Source organism: Pholcus phalangioides, unplaced genomic scaffold (genome assembly GCF_987345545.1).
Source record: "Pholcus phalangioides strain wild (caught in Gottingen) unplaced genomic scaffold, Ppha-v1.0 ptg000009l_1, whole genome shotgun sequence".
In the NCBI taxonomy this organism is placed as follows: Eukaryota; Metazoa; Arthropoda; class Arachnida; order Araneae; family Pholcidae; genus Pholcus; species Pholcus phalangioides.
Genome location: NW_028301602.1, coordinates 50622240 through 50646571, shown reverse-complemented (window position 1 = coordinate 50646571; position 24332 = coordinate 50622240). Strand labels below are relative to the sequence as shown.

At 36.2% G+C, this 24332-nt stretch overlaps 1 protein-coding gene across 3 annotated transcripts in view; it reads right to left on the bottom strand.

The window, feature by feature from the left end:
* The window catches only part of OstDelta (oligosaccharide transferase delta subunit), a 329525-nt gene that overhangs the window by 190525 nt on the left and 114668 nt on the right, over positions 1-24332 (bottom strand). For all 3 annotated transcript variants that reach the window (XM_089236493.1, XM_089236492.1, XM_089236491.1), the window contains exon 7: positions 15701-15790. In XM_089236493.1, the coding sequence (XP_089092619.1) occupies positions 15701-15790 (90 nt within the window). The remainder of the gene's footprint in view (positions 1-15700; positions 15791-24332) is intronic.

Genomic DNA, 24332 nt, shown 5'->3' with positions numbered 1-24332 from the left:
TAAAATATCTATTTGATTAGTGAATAATTCCTCTTTAAGTTCTGGAATTTTATCTTTAATACCATTGGCATTCCAAGCCATTATGCTCAACGGTCTAGGTGCAGATTCTCTTAGCGTACTAATTGTTAGGTAGAAGTAAAATATTAATCAAAGCTTGTATCAATAAATTTATTTTTACGTGCGAAAAACCAGCAGCACTAAGGAAATTACTAAGGACGGCATTTAGTTGCTTGAATTCATTTGAATTTGTAATTCTGTATCTGCCAGACTGATTCACAATTGCTGTATCCTGTAAATGCGACTCCATGTGTACTGAATTTGTGGGTTTTTGCGTAGAGTGTGTATATTCTGTACGCCCTTGATTTCCAACTTCACCAAATGTGTTTTTGTCGCCAATATTCTTCATTTCCTCAGAGAAACTGCTTGTTGAAGCTTCCGATATAGAAGAAATATTTTCTCGTTTAGTTGTTATCAATAATTGGTGAAGTACCTTAGAAAAAATTTTTTCGCGTTTAATTCAGTGAGTTGAAGAGTCAGTTCTAATGTAGTTACCTCCAGATTCTTGTTTTTTTTTTGCAAACGGGTGTACACCTTTATATATGGTGTTATGTAGAATTTTTTGCTTCTCTAAATCCTTAGAAATCTGAATGATATCAGTTTTTTCATTAATATTGACAATATTCCAAGTTTTTGGTTTTTCTGATGAGCTTATTATTATTGTCTCTTGTAAGTTTTCGGCTTGTACAGCATTGTTATCATGTTTGTGTGGATTTTCATTAGTCACTATAGGTAGTATCTCAGCTTCATGTTGCTTTTTTACATCAGGTGGTAACAGTGGTAAGAAAATTCTAGCTCTATTCTGATTCGCACTTGGTCGTTCAGGACAGCCAGAATATGTGGCCGTGTGTGGACCACCACAGTGAAAGCACTTAATTTTCCTTGGGTTACCCTTGTCCCTACAATTTTTTGTCTCATGTTTACCACTACAAAAAGCACATACCGGGGCGTTTTTGCATCCATAAGAGCTGTGCCCATACATTTGAAACGCCCTACATTGAATGGGACCCTGAGCACCTCGATACCTTTCAATTCCAATATTTACATCTGCAATTTGTGTTATGTTAGCAAGGTTTTTATCAGAAATCGGTATTTCGATCAGAAACAAGGGTAGAGCTCTACCAGTTCGGAGATTTTTCATATTGGACACTTTAATAGGGTGAAATTGTTTCTTTTCCAGATCCATTTTAATTTCTTTGGTGTCGACATTAGCGGGGAGACCCCTGATTACAAATTTTATAGTACGCTCGCTCTGCATTTGGTATGTATAGTATTTATATTCCTTATTATCAAACAATTTTATTACAGTACGATAATCACTTTCAGAATATACTTGAAATACCAGCGTGTTAGCTGTTGTCTTGAATTGTGGCGATATATCACATTTTTTTTTAATTTCTGCAAAATCTTGCAACCATTTGTTGTCCCAAACAGTTAGTATGATAGGAGGTATTCCCTTTGGACCCGACAGTACATTTTTGTCACCATTCTTATTAACAACATTTTCATTGTTGTTAGTATTCATTTGAGTACTTGTTTTTTTCTTTTTTGCTCGATTAACTGTGACAAAACCCATCGTTATTGTCATTGTGAGCATTCCTATCCTCTTCATCCGTTTCGCTAATTTCATGAATCATTTTGAAATTTTTATGTATAACTCTTGATGTGTTCGCAGTATGCGTCTCACAAATTTTTTCCCCCGATGTACTGGCATCATTATTCACTAATAAATCAATGGATGTAATCACATCAATACCCTGTGTGCCCATATGATTTATTGATCTATTTCCCACACTGTTTTCCCTGTGACCATCTATCTCCGACGTTTCATGGTCAGATTCTTTTAAATCAGTGTCACTTTGCGTTGTGTTACTATCGGTAGATCCATTTGAACCATTAGAGGTTGATGAGTTTGAAGTGGAACTAGTATTTTCACTGCTAGTTGTATTTTGCTCTTTTAAGAGCTCGGGCTCCTCGTTTTCAGCGTCACTGTGAGTAGTCATTTTCTTGCACTCCTTCTGTCCCTTAATTTTCCCTGAACTTCTCTTTTTGGTGCTATTTAACCCTTTAATAGAGTCTACGAGTGATTTCTCATCTCTACTATCACTATCTGAAGAAGCCTTAGCTTCCCCTTTGAGAGAACTCCTTTTTTCCCCCTTAACACTGTTTTTCTTTCTTTTTTTCTTACAAGAAACACTAACCATCGAATCGGATATAGGGGTAGAAGTCAATACAGTCCCAAAACTTTTTTTGAACGATGCGGACTGCTTGTGCTTACATGACTCAAGGTTCAGAGAATCAAAAAAGGTAATAGCATTACCTACGAAAGTATCGAAAATTTTCTCCTTATTTGCCTTATCAGCAGTTTCCCAGCACACATAATCTGAAATAACTATTATATCAAATTCTCTCGCAAGATTACAATTCTCACCTTTGTGGTAAAGGTCGTCACTTACCCTCTTTTGATTTTTCACAAAAGACAACAATATTTCTTGAAACTCAAGCATACATTCATCATTTTCACAGACTTCAGAAGCCAGAAAACACAATTTCTTAACCTTATCTAACTCGGAGCTTGCAAATGAACATATTTTACCCATATTTCGCATGTACTATAACCACTTACCTTGTAAAAAACAGGAACAATCCATAGAAGAAATCACTAGGGGCTAAAAAAAAAATAAAATAGGGCAGACATTTCACTGGGGGGGGGGGGGAAATCACAGTTTTCACAAATTTGAGTGCGATGACACAAGCAGGATCGAAGATGACCGTTATTCCGCAATGCAGATATGTTGAAAGCCAACCAGGATCCCTGTAGAAGCAGGTCGCACCCAACTACGTATGATGACCGAAGTCCTTAGCTCTATGGATGAATCCGGAACGTTATAATACTAACGTTGTCGAAGTCAGGAGCAACTAAAAAACACGTCTGTTCACCTTGGAAGCTGTCACCCCTCTCCTTTTCCTTTTGAATTTAGTGAATTGAAGAGTTAAAGTAATAATACTGAAAACTATTTTTATTGGCCTTTTGGTTGAAGCACCGGCCTGAAAAATTGAACTGAAATAATTTAAATATTTATGTTCACTTCATCTATTCAACTGAGCAACTTGACAATTCTGTTACTGTCCTTTATACGACGTTCAAGAGGCCGAGTCAAAACATTTTATAAAACACGTTTTATATGTAAAGTCGAAGTGAATAACTGAGCCTTTTTAAAAAGTTATTCCCCCGTCATATACATATAAAATGTTATAAAATTTTATGTGTTTAATTGCATTCCAATTCTGTTCTAAAAAACATCATTTCATTCTTGAGAGGAAAAAATTAAATCACATTTCAAATCATTTAAAGAAATAAAATTTAGCACAACATATTACCATTGGGGCACGACATTGGGTACAAAATTGTCTCGACTTGAGAAAATTTCCCCATCTTGGACTTTTTTTTTGGCACTGGATGATTTTCAATCAGGAGGTTTGTTTCTCTTCTTTATAATCGTTTCAAAAAGTTGAAACGAAGATATTCAACTGGTTTGCGAGATGAACTTTAGTTATCAATTTAAAATTCTTGGTGAATTCTTCCAAAATTTCCAGTTTTTTTAGAGAGTGTTTTTTGTTTTTCCTACATTACGAACGGTGGATTTGACACCGTCAGCAAGCAGTGCGGTCTGAACGCATGGACCTACCCGAGCACGGCCCGGAGGCCTCAAAAGAAGAGGTTCCTCACAAAAATGGGAACTATTTGAAATTTTCGAGAATTCTCCAGGTTGGGCCTCAGAAAAATCAATTGGCCCAGGGCCCATGATGCTCTTAAGACGGCCCCGTCAGCAAGCAAAGCACCACATCGAAAGAAAGTTCTACAGAAAATGATCGAAAGAACTTACCGTGCATGTGTACCTGTTTTCGACAGACCTGTACCCCCCAAATGCTTACAGTAAACTTTCTCACCCTCTCGGGATAACGTTGAAAACATAGGGAGAGAAAACATTCTGAAAGATCATGTGGCCGTCAAAACAATTGAAACCCATTTCTTCGGGACTCTCCACATCTGCGTATTCTCAGAAAGAGGCAATAAACAAATCACCTAAGTGTCCACTCTAAATGGTCATCAGTAGAGCCCGAATTATATGCACTAAAAAAGTGGCAAAATATGCTCTAAAAATATGCAAAAATATACACTTAAAAATGCAAAAAATTTACACTTAAAAATGCAAAAAATTTACACTTAAAAATGCAAAAAATTTACACTTAAAAATGCAAAAAATTTACACTTAAAAATGCAAAAAATGATGTGTTTGTAAAATGCATCTTTTCTATTTCTTAGTGCATGTATGTATTTACTTACAAAAAATATCCCCTCATATAGCTACATATATCGCATATGCAAATATCTTCTTCATACTTTTACTTTAACATTTTTTCAATTTTCAGTTTCTTGTAGCTGCTCAATAACGAAAATAGCATTAACCAAAGAATTTCGACACTATTTCTAAAAAAATTTAACACTTTGACATATCTCTAGAAATAGCCTTTACAATAAAACGGTTAATATTATTCCTAAAATATTTCATAAATTTCACGTGCGGGGTGAAAAAAAACCCAAAAAATTATTTAAAAGAATTGAGTGAGCTTAAACAAACCTTCAAAAATATGCACTTATACTGAAAATTCTTTGATTTTATGCATTTATATGCATTAATGCTAAAAAAGACCAAAATATGCAAATGCATATGCACTTGCATATAATCCGAGCTCTAGTCATCAGTGATCACACTGGCAATTTTCGTATACGTCAGCAATCACCCTAAAATTTATGTCTTTTGCGGTGACAATATGCAAGAACTGTTGCAGCAACGCTTTTTCACTGCATAAAAAAATTTTGTGCACATTTGATGGATATAAATTACGTTTTTCTGTTTTCAAAAGTTTCCGAGTTTGAGTCGAAGTGAAAACGCAGAATAATTGAGGTTTTACGTTAAATAAATGAATGGAATTTTTTAACATTACAATTTATTTGTTGTATTGTTGTTTCAAATGTATTGTTACCAATTGCTACCAAAGTTAAACGTCGTATAAACATGAAAGTCGTATAACTGAGTGACGTATGAACGAGGTTACTCTGTCATTTGTAGATATGCCCAATTAAAAATAAGCGTTTTTAAACTTTATGAAACACAATTCAACAAACATCGCAACTGGACTCGAGGCAGGGCCAAACTGTTCGGACATAGATTTATTATAGTTAACTCTTAGTGCGTGCTCAAAATAAAAATTTTAACAAAAATATTAAAATTTTCAATTCTTTTTCCCAATTCTTTTGGGCTAGAACCGTAGGATTCATCCACGTGGGAAAAAAATTAATCCTTTATGTACACCAACTAGTGCAACTATTTCACTAAAAGATTTCGAACAACTGTATTTTTGCAGACGCGAACCGTAAATATTTTTCTGTTCAATAGGTCCAACAAATGTCATCTGTGAATAGAAGTTTTGACGGAAGATGTGTCCTCAAGACAGTACAGCGAATAAAAAAGGCTGATGTAGCTTTTTTTTTTCAGAAGCAGGGAAAAAAACTCATTGATTTGTTCGGACTGGGAGAGGAAGGGGATTATTAGAGGGGAAGTGAGCGAAATCACGTGATTCAGTATACACTTTTTGCGGGGAAACGCTTTAAACGAGAAATCTCGATGAGTATCAGTAATAAGAGTTGGCACCAGAGAGTCGCAAAATAAGTCGCACTAAGGAGGAAAACATTATATGCGGGATCCACTGTATTTTGTACAAAAGCTCGCAACAAAGCTGTCTCACTATCATAGCCTGCCCACGAGAGTGGGGGCCTGGACCATTCTTGTCTCATTTTTGTCTTTTTTTTTCCCCACTATTAGTTCACTTTATAGAGGGGGTGAAGAATGCAGCCTACGGGGCCCCCGTTCCCGGATGTTCGGGGGGGGGGGGTTCATGTGCTTCATCGGCACCCAAAGGCAATTTCACTGTGGAATACGACGTCTGTTTACACCAATTTTCATTCTATCCAGACGTTGTAGCCTTCTACGAACTGAAACAGCAGGGGGTCGCGTGGTAGCCCTGAGGACACACAAAATGCTGGTGTCCTTGAAGTCAGTAGCCATGACCATCTCAATGTCTTTCCTTCCTTCCTAGGAGAACGACTGCCACCCGGGGGGGGGGGGGGTGGTTTGTACAATGTTCTTTGCTTCATTTCCATTTTTTCTCTCGTTTACTTGTACATGTGTATAGTTAAAAAAATTTCAATCAGAATAGAAGGTACGTAGTTCACAAGATATCCGTCCATACGACTACAAATTGATACGATTGATATTAAAGAGTCCTGTCTATTTTTCTATGGGACATATCTGAAAGAAAAAAAAATCAAAAAGACCTTTCCACGGACCCCCCTGACTCCCGGGCCCCAAGGCTGGAGCCCTGTCAGCCCCCCATGTGGGGGCCATGCTTAGAAGCCCCCCCCCCCCTTCTAAGCATGTATTGACCCTCAGTAAAATCAACATAGAACAACAGTAAAAAATTCCAAGCTTGTTTTTTGTCACAATTTTTGAAGACTTTGTTAGTCATTTTTAGGAAGATAGGCGCCAATGTTGGCAGAATTTTGATTGGGGGAGCATTCTCTCCCTCTGCTCCCCCCTCTGGCTACACCACTGATATGAATGACCATATATTCTTGCATAAATGACCTCTCTTCAGAAAGTGAAATTTCAAATGGAAAACACGTTCTAAAAATCAATTAAACAATCGCACAACCATGTACCAAATCATGAACAACTACAATAAATAGAAAAGAATGTCATAAGCTAACTATAAAAACAAAACTACATTCTCTCACAGGCTAATAAAAATATTTTTGAATAATAGGGGAAGATTTTTTTTTTTTTTTTTTTTTTTTTTTTTTTGTGGAAGACTACACATGTCGCCACCAGAGGGTGTTTCACTTTAAATACCCATAGTAAACACGTAAATTTATGTGATGTCACACAGCAGCTCTTATAAAACCTAGAAACATTCACTATGATCTTGTTCCTCTGTGTTTGCTGCTCACAATGATAAGTTTACGAGATCAAGCTTTCTTGGTAAAATTGTTTGACCTGCGCGATCCGTGAAATAAACATAGATTTACACAGAAACGTAGAAATGAATATATATTTTTCTTTTTTTAAGGAGCACTAGGTATTTCGATCCCCCCCGAACTTCAAGTTATCCATCTGTCTGTTCCAGCTTCCAAAAATCCTTAGTTAAAGCTGCGGAATTTTTTCGATGCACTTTTTACGGGCTCATAACTAATTTTAAAATATCCTAACCCACATGAATTTATGCAAATAAATATCAAAAGAGACAATATGGAGACATTAATTTTCATACTTGAGAAGATATAAATGAAATCAATGATATTGCTCGAATATCCAAATCAAAAGTATAGGTTTGGCTAATTACTTCATATTTAATCTCCTGGGCTTCGTATATCTCTAAGTGAACTGAATATTTCAGAAATCGAGAATTCAATACAATTTTTAAAATTATTGATGGGGCGGAAAATCCCACTAATTTCCGCATTTCTACAGTAAAATCGACAATTTTGGCACTGATTTCTATGAGGATCACCCTTTTCCTGACTCTCAAAGCGATGCTGATGATGATTATGCCGTCTATTCAAAAAGCCTCATTACTGAGAGTATTGAAAATGTTGCAAACCATTATAAAGGCATAAACTATTATACATAACTGGCAGCATTAAAGAAGTGACAAACCATTGTAAAGACATAAACACGTCTGAAACTCATCGCTAGGGAACCACGGTAACCAAAGTAAACGTTCGGAAAGTGATTGTTGAGGCCCAAAAACCATTGTTGCCGGACAGTTTTTTGCCCGGGGCTGACGAAATTTTAAAGTAGCTTATCGTTCAAGTCGGGTCCCATTTGGTATATATGCAAAATTTGGCGACCATCGATCTAAAATTGTAGATTTGCATAGAGTACACACACACACACACAGACAGACAGACAGACAGACAGAAAATCAATTTTATATATATAGATATTGGGCTGGAAATTGGAACTCTCCCACTTCATCTGATAGCAATGGCTATCGACCCCATAGCAGTATGGTCAGAGGAACATGAATGTAAATATTATGGCCTGTACAGAGCAATGACTCGTATACTTTGAGCAACACCAATCATTTTTGACATCCGACGTCCCTGCCCTTCCACCTCATCGACAACCAACCATCTCTAGACTGTCATTGTTTGTGGAGATTACTTCTTCGTTAACCTGTGACTATTGTTCCAGATATCTCTAAAACATTAACTCTCTCGAACTGTGTTTCTACTTCGAGCTCCAACCTAGCCCTCTCTACACAACCCTCACACTTGAAGAATCTCCCAGATCAGGGAAACTTCTATCGCAACCCCTCCACAGCACTAATCGAGGTCGAGGCATACTAATAATACTGCTCAAGCTAGATAAGAAACAATATAAATGTACTTAAAAAACAAGAGAATGACAAAAATTGATAGAAAATTAAAAACACCTAGAAGACATTTTATTCAATTGTTTAAAATAAACGTAAAAGATTATACGAAAAAATAAAGTAATATAAAATACCAGGGTGTCTACCAAATACCAAAAGCAAAATTTGACGACTTTTCTAGGACTTTTTAGTGACCTTTTCTCATTCTCAGGGCTCCCACTCTAAAAATTAGAAAAAGTAGGATGGGGAGGGTGCTCCCCCCCCTAGAGAACATTATCATGGCATAATAAAAAAATTTTATTAAATTTTATTAAAAAAATAATTATTTTTTTTCAAAAATTTTAAAATTAGTTTTTTTTCCCATAGCACACTATTTCAGTATCCTATAAGATTGACTCAAGTCAAAGCAAAATGACAAATGTCTTGGTTACAAAAAAACATTTTGGCAAAATAAAGTCTTGGCAACCACGGGTAATTCTTTTATGCTCTCCTCAGAAAATATATATACAGAGATGCCACTATACTGTAATTTATCTGGGTCCCGGGACAAGGGTTATTAACAAAATCTGGGTCCTTTGAGTTAAACAGGGTCCCTCTCAAAAAAAAAATTATCTTTAAAAAAATTATGACCCCCTATAATTCACTGGTATCTATGAATTTTCTTCCAGCATGCCCCAGGTCTTTGATCACCTGGCTTATATTTCTTCGTTGAGACTGAGCGCTGGGCCATGTTCTGGGTAGGAGAAGACGGTATCTGTGTGAATCAAGTATTATTCATTTCTAAAAACATTTGCTCTATCCAAAGGTTCATTTCCTTTCATTGTCTACTAGTAGGAAAAGCTTGCAAAGAAACTCATTAGCGCTGAGAATTTAACGTATAGATTCCGAACATGTAATAAATCTAAAACAGTTAAACATGTAATAAATCTAAATATACAGCTGATCCTTCTTATAACGTTTCTCCCATTTAGAACTTTTTCCACTTAGTACAACATATTTTCGTGGTCCTAACAATAAGTAATTCTCATTAAGATTTCCAGTTTAAAGTGTTTTCCTATTTACATTTTTTATGACAGTTTTTAAAAAACTGTTATAAGCAGGATCCAGTTTAATTAACAGTTGGAGGCACAAATTTATATATTTACTAATAAATCAATCTATAAATTCCCTTCTGATTGATTTTACATTTCGTTGAAAAAATCTTATTAGATTCAAATTAGGAAGCAAATTAGATTCCCTCTTCTCTCAGACACTTATCTTCTGATTCCCTATTCATACTTTGGTTTTCCTGGTGAAATGATTTTATTTTCCCTCCCTGATGGTCCAACACTTTGATCTGTCGCCATTTAACTGCCACATATTTTTACATATGGGAGCTATGTCAGATTTGAGTTGAAGACACTTAAGTGTGCTTACACGTGTGTGTCCAGCATTTAGCATGTTTTGTGTTCTGGAGGTGGTGCCATTTCTATCTAGCGCCGCAACTACATACTTTCTCAAACGGGGCAAGCACACCCATGTAATGTCGAAAAAGCAGTTATATGAAGGGTAAATTTGGTGCCCCCCTCTAGTCCAGAGCCACGAACACAAGATCCGCCTGTCCCTCCCCTTCCGGCTTTGCATCTATCCTCCAAACTGGTAATGTGTGCATTTGAAATTTAATGTATACATATTTGTATTGTAGGTCTGTGTGATCACCGTGGGAACCAGAAGTTTTTTAAAAGGAATAGCCAACTTAAAATTTAAAAGCCTTAGAAAAATCATATTTTTAGCCGATTACCATTGCGCAATTATGGGTTCCAAACCCAGATTTTTACCAAAAGCAAAATTTGGGGGTTATAAAGGGCCTCTTCCCCTCCGAAATCGAAAATTAAGGGTATTTTTGTAGAGAATTAAAATATTGTAATAAAATAATTTATTTTATACTATCTGCTAATTTAAAATTGCTTGAGTGTTAATGACCGAAACTTTCTGTGAAGAATTAGATCCTTGTGCGCCTCCAAAAGCCGATTCTGCCTACACACCCATGATTTTCACATGTGAAACGTGGACTACTACATAGCAGCTAGATGACAAAACTATAGATATTCAAGGTAGAGTTTATACAGACTAGTTTTTTTCCCCGATCTGTGGAAAGTTTTACAGTTTGAATGAACGTTCTAATCCTTTACGATTTAAAAAATATATACAAAATGTGCATTTGTAATATTGTAGGAACAAGGTAAATTTACGCCGTATAGACACTACCTTTGAATGTCAGCAAATAGTACCGTAAATAGAAAGTACTGTAATTTCCAGTACGTGACCAGAAGGGAGAAAATTCGCAGGGAAATATAAACTAAAAAATTGACAATTACACCCCTTATTCAGGGAAGCAACTAGATAACCCTCATCTTATTTTTCAATAACCCGTGTGTATATCAATACAGTACAGTGTACGTAGTGGTGAAACCAGTTTTCAAGGTCGCACGATCATGATAGATGAACTAGAGAAAGATGCGCGAACAAAATCTTTATGCGTCCTTTTCCGAAATTCCAGGTATTTGACGCGTCAATAGCATCTCTGTAATACATACATAGAGGAGAACAGAAAATATTACCAAAAAAAGAATGTGAAATTTATATATATATAAATTTCACATGTTTATTAAATTCTTTTTATTTTCGGGAGTCTTCCGTCACCCCAAACCCCCTTTTGCGTATGCCATTGAAGATATGTATGTTTCTAAGAATGACGCTCTTTCGATACAACTTCCAAAAGCAAAATGTGTAAATTACAAGGTCGATATAAATAAGTCAAGGTGGACCAGATGGTTTTACTGCGTTGTCCATCCCTGTTAAAAAGGATTTGTTTAAATTTTAGTGGTCAATGCCAGTGTAATTGTTTTTGCCAAATGAAGTGCTTTCATTTCTAGCTCTTTACTTGAGCATTGTAAATGTTGTTTGTGCCTTTTCATGCCTTAAAAATACAGAAGAAAATTGAATGCTATTAGGTATCACAAAACCTAGAATAGGTCTATGTACCCAACTGCTTTGTTATGCAAACTGTTGTTTCACCTATGCACAAAATGCGCACTATAATTTTAAATGATGAATGTTAATTACTGTCCAAGACCATGAAATAGTAAATAGAAAAAAAAAAAATTTTCAACCGGACAGAAATTCATAATGACTACTCTACTCATAGAAACCTCAAAGCAAACAAATGAAAAATTACTAAACCACCAAAAATGGTCCACATACACTTTACCCCCCAAATAAACTTAAAAACAATACAATTTCTGCTTTGGCAGAATCATTAATTGCAATCTACTAAATCTGTATTATTTGGCATTATGTCCATGATTCCCTTCTCAATTAAAATCAAGTATACAAATTTCGTTGAAAGGATTTTATTAAAAAAAGTAGGACAAAGTGGGAGTCCTGCATTCGACAAAATGAGCCATGATGGACTAATATCAGCATGACTTATTTTATTAGATTAGATTTTTATTATTTACATCAACTGTTCCCAAACTGAGTAGCAACTACCTACAGGGGTTTGGGTTAATAAAATAAAGGGTCTTAATGAAAGGATAAGGCACAAGTAAATTAAAAAAAGACCTGAATGTTGTTTCGAATATTTAAAAATGTTCAAATTTAAAGTTGATTTAAATACAACACCCCATAGAAACTGGACCCTTAAGGGCTAAAGCCGTATAAGCCTCCTCCATCCCCCCCCCCCAAAAAGCATAAGTGGATACAGGTAGTTTTCCTAACAAGGTGGAGGACCTGGTCCATCTTTTGCTCCTTTGCCTACGGCAATACTTTTTTAATCTGGGGGTGGGGGCAATTGTCTTCATTGCCCTTCCCCCGTATCCCCCAACGATGGCGACAATCAACTTTGCGAAATCATCTAAGCCCTCAGGTTATCCTGAATATTCAATGCAATCCATTCCTGCAAACACCCTTGCGAGTTGTATATACGGACATCTGGCAAGCCTAGACCCCCTCAATGCTTTTATTGTATCGGAATTGTTTTGCTACCTGCTACAAAACTTTCCAAAGCAAGCTCCGTGGGCTCACCCGCGTTCATTCAAAACATGTCCTGCAAATGCGAAACTACTGAACACAGTATTGATCAATATTAAGCCGTGTGCACAACAGCAGCGTTGCACTGCGATGCATAGCAATAGTGGGCTCAAAAAAGAGCAAAAGACCCGAACGACATTGTATGGAGCAAGGCGTGATTGATCAAACAGTTTGTTCAGTCGATTCAATGATCGGTGCCAACTTTCGAAATCGGCAGTTTGTCGTCAGAATCTAGGCTCATTGCCAGAAACAAATGTGCATCAGAAGAAAACACAGTCTTAATAGAATGCGCACTAATGAGCCCATTTCTTTACTGATTGCATTAAAGTACGCAGGTAAAATAAAAAAAATTAGAAGAAATGTTTCTTATATACGAGAGCCAAAATCAACATCTAAGAGCACAAACTTTCTCCAGCCGATTTTCCAATTCGGAGGGAAGCACAGTAAAGGGCTGATCCAGCCCAGAAACTCTAAATGAGTTAATTCTAATTTTTGTTTTCACACTATAATTTCACTATACGGGGCCATGAAAAATTGTACCTGAACCTGCAAAAAAGATCTCAGCTTAGTGGCCCTACTGCAAGATGTGGAAAAACTTGACCAGTGTTTATCAACCTTTGGAATCCCGCAGCATTCTTATTCTTGATTGGAAGGCATGGCATAGCTGCCAACTTTTGAAAATGAAAATTCGGGAGATTTTCGCGCAAACCCGTATTTTATGCTAAAACCATTCCCTAATAAATACAATAGGGATTTTTCCAAATAAAATAGGGATTTTCCAAACATAAAAGTTAAAGCGTAGGGAATAAAATCCCTACTGAAGTCAAATTAAAATAGGGATTTTACACACATGGAAGTTAAACCCTTGGAAATAAAATTCCTACGCAAAAAACAAGTGAAATTGGAGGCCAAAACTTCAGTGATGTAAAAATAAATATTGTGTTCAATCAGAAACGCTGTGAACAAACATTCTGCGCGAATGACCCCAAAATCATCCGAAGATGATGGAAAACACCGTCAATTTTTGAATAACACTGACTTTTTGTGACACTTGCTTGATGGTTTTTTTTTTCATTTCACGAGTGATGATGGCAGTCTTTCCATGCCCGATGTTTATGTCCGTAACACAACTTGTACAAAAAGGAAAAGTCGGCCCTCTTCTGGAACGTTTGATGAAAGGAAATTCATCGAAATAAGTATCTTTAAAATTGATTAAGTATGTTTTTGCTTATCAGTATTCGTGTTTTGTTATATCGCACGTTATAACAAAAGAAATTTTGACCACATGCGCGTGACTATAATCTTCAATTATTATCCAGGACTATTGGCTGCTAAGCCATTTCCCTGCACGATAAGACAAACAACTTTCTTGTTACCATCAGAGGGTTTGTAAAACTTCCTTAAAAAGGGAATTTCCCCATTTACGACGTGTGACGTCATTTCGAAACGGGAAAAAAAAGAGGCTTCATGCCCCACAAGAAATTCCTTAGGGATTGTTTTTATAAGCGGGGATTTTTTTTAATGAAGTAGGGAATTTTAAGGGACAATTAGGGATTTTTGTGATTTTCGTAAAAATTCGGGAGATTTAAGAACTTTTCGGGAGGTCGAGCGATGAAGCTAAAATTCGGGAGATTCCCGAAAAATTCGGGAGACTTGGCAGCTATGGCATGGGCATACACAAGATAAATGGGAAATAAGGGTTTGTCTGCTGCTTCCGAAGAAGTTTAGAAGTTTTTTTCACCACACAAAAGAACCACTTGGAAGCATAGGTTATGTGCACACAAATCCATATTTTGAGCACGCCACACCGCTCCTAGGAGCCCAGACGCACACTTTTGGAAGCACTGTGGTACTCCTTTAAATTCAGCCTAAAAGTTATGTCGCAACACAATGACAAACGAGTCTGATGTCCGTCTTCTCTAGAACTCTCTTGTTCTGTCACATTGGTATACTGTACGATTTCGTCGTATGGGTATACTGTCCTCCGACACATCATTCTGAATCCGAGCCTGGGGAAGAGGGGGCGCTGACCACTGTTTTTGCACCAGGTGCAACTAGGTCAAGACCAGCCGTGGCCACAAGAATGGGGCTGATAGGGCTGCAGCCCTAAGGCCCGGGACAATCACCATCATTGTTTTTTCATGCTATAAATCTACTACAGAGCCCCCTCACCTCAGTGAAAACTAAGGCTTGTGTACCCACCAAATATCCTGCCCTGCTCCATGATGTGGGGAAAGATCATGTCCTTTCCATGGAAAACCAATATTGTTGGTTCCTACTGCCATGGTCTATTACAGTCCGTCCCTCCTCCTCTAGGAATTATCACATGACCCTGAGAACAACGCTTTGGGGGGAGGGGAATATTACAGATGTTGAAAGGACCAGAGAAAAAAAGGAAGAAAAGTTTTTTGGTCATCCAATCTAAATAGCTTTCTTTTGCCTCACCCATATAATGTCTGACCCAATGTAAGGTGGATACATATTGGCAATGTTCTCGAGCAAAAAAAAAAGAACAAACAGAACCTGCGAGACAAAATACTGAATACCACAGCTTCTTTAAAGCCTAGATTTTAGGGGGGGGGGGAAGAAGAGGGAAATCGAAAAAAGAGATGTCTGGAAAATCAAAAAAATCTGTGACCACTCAAATTATGTGACTTTCCTGTGTTGGTAGACACTGAATACTTAACCCTTAATCACAAAGAAATATATATTCACACCCCCTAAAAAGCGATATACTGACACAAACATTATGCCACAAAAAAAATTCTAGACTGTTGGCTAACACTAATGCCCAAAACAGCCAAGAAAACTAAATCAAAGAAGTGGGGGAAACAAGCTTTAGGGCTGAAAAGGATGCAACTTTTTTTTTCTTCCAGATTAGAAATAAGTTTTTAATTAGGTCTCTTTCCCTCCCTCTTATTTTTTCACACATCCATATATCTTTTATACATGATTATGTAATCTCAGATAATTTTTTGAGTACTATCTCTTATACACAAATTTCAAATCTCTACATATACATACATAAATATTTCACTTTATAATAATTTGTAAAAAGGTTATATTGGCTTACTGGTGTCACAACCGGAGCTTTTTTCACTGTTTCAGCCAAGTTGTAGATTCCACTGATGATCGTAGATGTAATAACAAGACCACCTTCAAACTGTTTGAATTAGAAGAAAAAAAGTGTTAGAAAAACTGTACATGCACCTTTTTGGAAGATAGTACATACATAGCATCATTCTCATCAATTTAAAGCAGGGCTGACAAGGTTTTTGTTGAGATATCTCGTCAACCTTGATGACTGCATATGTTATACCACCAATTGGTTCATTTTGTGGTCATTTCATGTTTGTACTAGTGGAGAGTACATTTTTTTTACACATGCATAAGCAATATGTATTCATTTTACTTTATATTAATTTAATTATTATGCTGATCATATTGGGCATTAAACTCTGCTTCACCTTGCATTTGTGAATCACAAGAGGTGATTGGCTCCAGGTCACTTCACTGCATTATCGTTTGATGTAAGTAAAACCACATGCCTCATGGAAGTGAGATTTCTGATCAACAGATTGCAGTGTCAAAAAAATTAGACAAGATGAAACATTTCCAAGACGCTATTGTTTCCATGACCCATAAACTTTTGAATTTTGTAAAGGAAGAGAAAATATATATACCTCTCTCTAAAGGAAAATGGAGGTTTGTCATTTGCCGAAGCTGAGGAATTTCGTGAATCCAAAGGCGACTTTGTCCATGACAAAGTCATAGGTGACACACAGTTGCACATAATGCAGAGCCTAGATGAAATGGACTTCGACTTCCTGAAAACGTGTACAACAGCCAGAGAAGTGTGGGAGCCGCTATATTAGCAATTTAGAAAAAGTCGTCGCCAAATCGACTACACCGGCTGTAGACATTTTTTTTTCACTTAGAGTGAAACTGTTTTGTCTTTTATTATCCACTGCCAGAGTACACTGACGAGCTTTGGCACTTTTTAAAACATGAGGTTCACTGTGTTTTGAATCATTGTCAATATAACAGAAGGAATACCTGGCCTTCAAGACGGCATGGGATGGTGTACCGCTGTATGTCAATTGAGCTCTTGACAGATATGCTACGTGGATTTGAGCAACAGAGCAAGATGCAATGACAGTCAGATAAAATTCTCACCGAAACGTTGAGAACCTACACAAGCGGACGATGATCTTTGTTCCCAGCAAAACTTTCCCTTCTTGTCAAATGTGGGTCCTTTGCAATGCTTTTAATGTGATTTCAGGGTGAAACAACTGGGGTTGCGACATCAAAGAACATAAAACACTTTACTTTATTCTTATTTTCTAAATAAACAAGGAAAACCATCATGTCTCTCTCTTCAAGTCCACACTTTAGTACGAAAACAACCCCTTCGTTACTAGAATGTCTCATCTTTTCTTTTCTTGTCTTTTCTTTCTCCCAAGCCTTCTTCCATCTCTTTTCACTTCAGCCTTACTCCACTTCTTTTACTCCTGAACCTTACACATCCTATTTTTGAAAAGCACATCCATCATTTAAAAAAAAAATGAAGCTTTAAGCGTATAACTTATTCTCTCAACTAGAAATGGGACGAATATTCAGCTCCTATTCATTATCAGCCTATTTGGCCCTTTTGCAGAATATTTCTGTATAAATCTAGTACACATAAAAATAATTAAAAAAAAATTATATTAATTGGAATTTTCCTGAAATTAAAAATTTACTGATTATATTTTATTGTGTGGTGTGTATATCCGTTTCTTTGAAAGAGGTTATGCCAGGGCAAATTTCTAAGATAGGGAAAACATGAAACTCAAAATTGAATTCTACAGCAATAAGGTAGAAGCGAGCATGAATATACAGGGTGCATAAGTAGCAAAGCATATGTTATTTTTAGTGGCAAACTATTGATTCCAGAGACATACTTCTAGGGCTACAACTTTTTAATTGGATTTTTGGGCACACAGTGCAACATTCATTTTGCATTTCCTGATTCAATTGTTATATTATATCCAGTATTATTCATTAAACAGATGACAATGGAACAAACCAGTTTGTTCATTATAAAAAAACATGTTATTAAATATTAAAGCTCGCATTCTCAATATAATAACTTTCAGATACTTGGTCATCACAGTAAGATAATTTTTCTGAAACAACAATTCACTAAATCAACAATCGGAATCATCTCATAATTTTTTGTGATAACCCAGAAAACATCTATCACATCATTTGCATCCTAGTAAAACGTCAGCAGGATTACAGTGAAATTGGAGACAGTTTGGAGATGTTTCTGACAGTTGGTCGGTTAGTCCATTGAGTGTCGAATGGTCAGAGAAACACCAGAGTGAGGGTAACGTCGAAACACACCAAGAAGCAATAAATTTAGCAATGGAATTTTGTATGGCAAAAGGAGAAAAATACTTTAATGTATAAATTGGGAGACACTGTACTTATCCAACACATGGGAAATTGGCTCACAGAATAGGAATGATAGACGGCAAAATAATAACTTAATTAGCATCGCACAATTTCATAATTTATGGAAACCGCAAAAATGAAAACCATTTAAACAAACTATAACTTACAGAAGAAAAAGTAAATATTTTTCCCACTGTGTTTAGGCTGTGAGGTAGAAGTGCAAAAATGCTTGCTCAACAACAGATCAGAGTATGTCATGGTAATGATATGGATACGATTTCAATTCAACAAAGTTTACAATCCGACCACTGCACATAACATTTTAAGCTATCCCCAAAGCCAAAAGTTGCATTGGTTATTGTAGTGTTCAGGTGTTGTGTCATCCCATTATTGTCAAAATGGCTCTTCAGCAGCTGTTTTGCTGATGTTGCAATCTGCATCTTCATAAAAGTTGTGCTATCGATCATCGAAAAAAAAAATTTAAGTGCCAGTCAACTTTGCTAGGAGCAAAGCATGTTTTTCCTTTAAGAAAAGCAGTCATGAATAATTTTTTATTTTTACGGGACTTAATGACCCATTCCCTTTTTTGGAGGATGCATTATTACGAAATCAAAAAAAAATTGTATCATACTTGCATTTTAATTTAGAAATTATGCATATAAAATTTTAGGCATCATAACTGATTTTTTAATTACCATGACAACCTGGTGCCTGAAATTTGTCCATCCCTGCTATCCACACACTCATGCTGTTAAGTGCAGAAATTATGTGGTTGCACAAAATAGATTATACTACTGACAAAGTACAGCATCATCTACTTATACATTTCAAAGGTTTTTTTCTTTCTAAAATCCCACTGCTTCAGAGCAGGGTTGCCAGGTTTTTCACGTATGACAGTTTTTGACGGTTTAAACTGTCACATCAAAAACCTCAAATATTGCTTTTCCATGTAAAAATTCCCACTGGAAATACACACATTAATTGCATTTAATGTTTAAAAAGTGACACTGTCATATAAAGAATAAATACTTAATGATTGTAAAATAATTTTCTACTCTACAAAATTACTTTGGACAATATATAACGTTTTTTTGTTACGAGACAGTGATTCCCAATGTGGGCAACGCTCCCTTGGGGCGATGGAAAGTTCTGGGGGTGTGGTAGAAGCTATGGGTATAATATAGGATCCTATCGGCTAGATTGCGTGGGGGGCAATGAATGAAAAAAATTTCTGAAGGGGACGATGGGACATGAAAAGTTGGGAAACTATGTTATAAAATATACAATTTGAATAAAGCATAGCATAAAAGGTGAAGGAAAAACTATGGAATGATTTTATATATCCGCCAATTCAAGATGATTGTTGACCTTCGAAATTTCTTTAACTGCTTATATACAAGTACAGACAAACATATGCATTCGTCAAACCATAGTTTACCTACCTTTCCTGTCCCATCGCCCCCTTCTTCAGAAATTTTTTTCTTCTATCGCCTCCCCCCCCCCCAACGCAATCTAACCCATAGGATCCTATGTTATACCCGTAGCTTCTACTGCCCCCCTGGAACATTCCATTGCCCCCAAGGGGGAGTTAACACCCATGTTGGGAATCACTGATCTAAACGAACAAAACAATATTTCGCCATCTCTGCTTTGACTGGAAATACTCTTTAAAAACCTGGATTTATACAGCCTTCAATGAAATTTTTAGGTGAGAATAAATAAGTGGTGTATTAACAGATGCTGCATAGAATAAATTTATTTGTAATGAAATTTTGGACAGATCAGAAAATTTAAAAAATATAACAGGTAATTTTTCTCAGTGGTTATAATTCTCAACCAAAACAAGACCAAAGCTGATCCTTGGCTAAGGCTCTCTCCAGACAATCCCCCCATTTAAACTAATCTACAGTACTCACGAAAATAGGTTCAGAGAGATAAGACTCAACTTGGCAGTTTATATATATAAATGTATGCATATGTATATTTTTCTTTAAGTTCATGCATTTCATGCCCACAACACATGTGCATACTCATATTGCAGTGTTCATGTTGCTCACCGAATAAGGTGCTAAGCGAGATGGCACGGGTGGTCCATAATTGTATATATTCCCCCACACAATATTTCTATTTTGTATATTTTCATCAAATCCACCAAGCGAGTGATCTCAACCCAATAAAATTGATGCTGGCTTCTGGTCCACAAGTTATAAAACCCATTTGCTCACCAATAAGGTATTAAGCGAGATGATTTGCTCCAATGGATATTTTATATTTAACAATGGGATTCTCATTTAGTTTGTTTTTTGTATTATGTGTATATAATACGACAAGTGTAAGAGAACAGATGAGATGGCATGAGCCCCCTCCAATTCCTTTTAAAATATACCTCCACCATAATATGTGTATATTCATCTCCATCTTAACCAATATGGTGACTTCTTGCGTGACTCTTGAAAGAAACAAATCTAGATTGAAAGAAACGTAGAGAGAGAGAAATGAATATTTTTTTTTTTTTCCTTTTTGAAGGGACGATTTCAATTTCCCCCCCCCCCCCTAAAACTTCAACTTATCCACATCTGCCTGTTTCAGCTTCCAGAAATGCTCAATTAAAATTGTGGAATTTTTTCGATGTACTTCTCACGGGCCAATAACTAATTTTAAAAAGCATCCTAAACTACATGAATTTATACAGTTGAATACCGAGACATTTTTCATGCTCAAGAAAATATAAATAAAAAGTTGAAATCAATGTTACTGCATGAATATCCAACTCAAAAGTAGGTCCGGCAAATTGCTTTATATTTTATCTCTTGGGCTTCGTATACCTCTAAGCAAACTCAATAATCGAGAATTCAATGCAGTTTTTAAAATTATTGATGTGGCAGAAAACACCCTACTAAATTTCCGCATTTCTACAGTAAAGTTGGCAATTTCAACACTGAAACGCATTGCTAAGGAACCACGGTAACCAAAGTAAACGTTTCGAAAGTGATTGTTGAGGATCGAAAACCATTGCCGCCCGACAGTTTTTTGCCCATTTGGGGCATTTGCCCTGCTCTGACGAAATTTTAAAGTAGCCTATCGTTCATGTTGGGTCCCATTCAGTATATATGTGTACACTATTACGCAACATTATGCAAGTCGAAAACACATCCATCAATTGTGCAAGAAACAATCTTATCAATAGAATTTGTTTTATTTTGTTGATGAATGGCCTTGGTTGTATGCTGAGTGAATTGAGATGCCTGCATTATACGTGTGATACTGCGTTGCCACCACAAATTCACTTTAATGGGACGGGAAGCCTTTATGAATAAAAGCACTTTCTACAAGAAAAATGTCAATCCATGAAGTTAATTTGGAGTCAATCACCTTTCGTGTAACATTAACACTGATTTTTGTTCATATTTTTTGTTTGTAGTTTATTCATTAATGCTGAACTAAATTTCAGCAATTAGAAAAAAAAAAAGCAGTTAGGTGATATGAAAATATGCATTCCCAATGATTAACACAATTTGTTTTAATCAACAAGCAGCCAGTTAATTTTAATCGAAAAAATCCAATTAAAATTTAAATAAATCAATTTTTTTAAATCAATTTTTTCATACCCTGAAACCTGGTGGTGATATACTGTATGAAATGTGCTGCTTCTTATGGAAGGAAAATTAAAATGTTTCAGGCAATGTAACTACTAGTACACTGCTCTTTGTCCTTTAGGGGCAGCTGGATAGAGCATCAGAATGTAGCTGTAAGTTAAAAAATTGATGAGAATGAAAAATTTTTATACAGCTCGTAACTAAATAACTACACCACTTTTAAATGAAAAAATATATTCTTACCAACTTTTTAACTCTTATACCATCTTAAACCATTTAAAGATATACTGTCAGAATGTACAACAAGAATAGAAAATGTAAGAATTAAACATTTCGTCTAATAATGAATCAATGGTATTTTTCAAGGGGGGAAAATTATATTTTGGCCACATTCATTGGATTTTTTTTTACAAAAAAAAACCACTTGAAACCAAGGTTTAAATAATAAATCACATAAATAAAATTCAATATCAATCATTTGAAATGAGCAATAATTTAATTTTCAATTAGAAGCACCAATTTTATTTTTTAATTGTGATCAATTTTAAGAAAGCAGATATTCCGCAAAATCACTATTCGTCCCATCTCCACTCTCAATGGCAACCGTGACAGAGTGTCAGCATTACCTTGCATTCCATATCGTCCTTTCTATATGACATAATTCAATTTTAGCATTGTACAACTAGCTATTGCATTGTAGCGTTGTACAGCCATCAAATAATATATAACCCAGAGATGCCATTGGCGTGCTATAAAGCGTCAAATACCTGGAATTTCTGAAAAGGACGCATAAAATTTTTTTTTTATATCCTTCTCTAGCTCTAAGAAAAAAAAAAAGAGAAAAACATCCCCAACACTTTTTTCCCTTTCTTCTTTTTACCGTCTATCATGATCGCGCAACCTTGAAAAACTCGTTTTACCACTTTGTACACTGTACTGTATTGATATACACGCGAGTTGTTGAAGAATAAGATGAGGGATATCTAGTTGCTTCCCTGAATGAGGGGTGTGATTGTCAATTTGAGTTTTTATTCCCGTGGATTTTCTTCCTTCTGGTTATATACTGTAAACTACGGTACTTTCTATTTACAGTACATTAGAAGATAGGTGCCTATATGGTGTAAATTTGCCTTGTTCCCACAATATTGCGAATGCGCATTTTATATATATTTTTTAAATCGTAAAGGATTAGAACGTCCATTCACACTGTAAAACTTTCCACAGATCGTGGAAAAAAATGAATCTATCTATATATATATACATACAAAAACTACCTTGAATATCTAGTTTTGTCATCTAGCCTTTTCTCCCACTTTGAAGATCAAAAATATTTTTAATTTTTGATCTTCAGAGGGAGAGATAAAACCCCTTATACCCCCCACAAATTTTGTTTTTAGTGAAAATCTAGGTTTGGAACCCACGATTGTGTAATGGAAATAAGCTAAAAATTTGATTTTCTGAAATTTTAAAATTTTGAGTTGATTATTCCTTTGAAAAAACTGCTGGTTGCCACAGCAATCACACAGACCGACGTGGGAGGGACAGGTGAGTCTAGTGTCCGTGCTCTGGAGTAGAGGGGGGGGGGCACAAAATTCACTCTTTATAACAGCTTCTACATTACATAGGTGTGCCAAAATGTGTGCTTGCCCTGTTCGAGAAAGTATCTAGTTGCGGTGCTAGATAGATAGATAGCACCACCTCCAGAACACAAAACACGTGAAATGCTGGGCACGAACACATAAGCACAATATTAAGTTTCTCCAAAACAAATCTCACATAGCTCCGATATGTAAAAATATGTGACAGTTAAATGGAGACAGATCAGAGTGGTGGACATCAGGGAGGGAAAATAAAATCATTTTACCAGGAAAACCAAAGTATGAAGAAGTAGAGCTTTGCCAGCTCTACTTCTGCGGTCTCGTGAACATGTTCCCCGTCAAATGAGATTTAGAAAAAAAGATAAGGTTTTACGAATGCTAAACAATAGGAAATTGCATGCTTGGCATCAATATAGATCAATACATAGTCAAACCACTAAAGAACAATACAAGGTCATGGCTAGGAACTATGCAAATTACGTCCAAGAGAAAGAGTTTACATCTCCTCAACCTCTGTAAAAATCGTTATCGGAACTTTTTCCACTGAGATGTCCCCAGTAGACTTCGTGTATCCCGGGACATACCAACGCTAACTGTGAATGGCACCACGATAACGGAAGATTATGAGAAAGCAAACGTTTTTGCGGAAATATTTTCTGGTTCATATAATTTCAGTTCCGGTTACGACCATCGTTATCATGGCCTTATGAATGATCATCCCTTCTTTCATGACATGTTCAACACTCAGACGATAAAAGCCATTATTGCTTCTCTTCCTGGTCGATCATCTCCGGGTCCTGACGGAATACCCAGTTGTTTCTACAAACGTCTTTCAGACCCGATATCTTCTCTGCTTAGCTCCATCTTCACATCCTTCTATGACTACGGATCTATCCCATGCTCTTGGAAATCTGCAGTTATCAGTCCAATTTATAAGAATAAAGGTTCCAGGGCAGATCCGAATCAGAAGTGTTACTAATTGAGCGCACCCCCAAGAGCCTATATGCAAAAAACAACCTTTTGTTTGAACCCTTTATTCGATGATAATCTTTCCCTCAGCGGAGATGCCGCC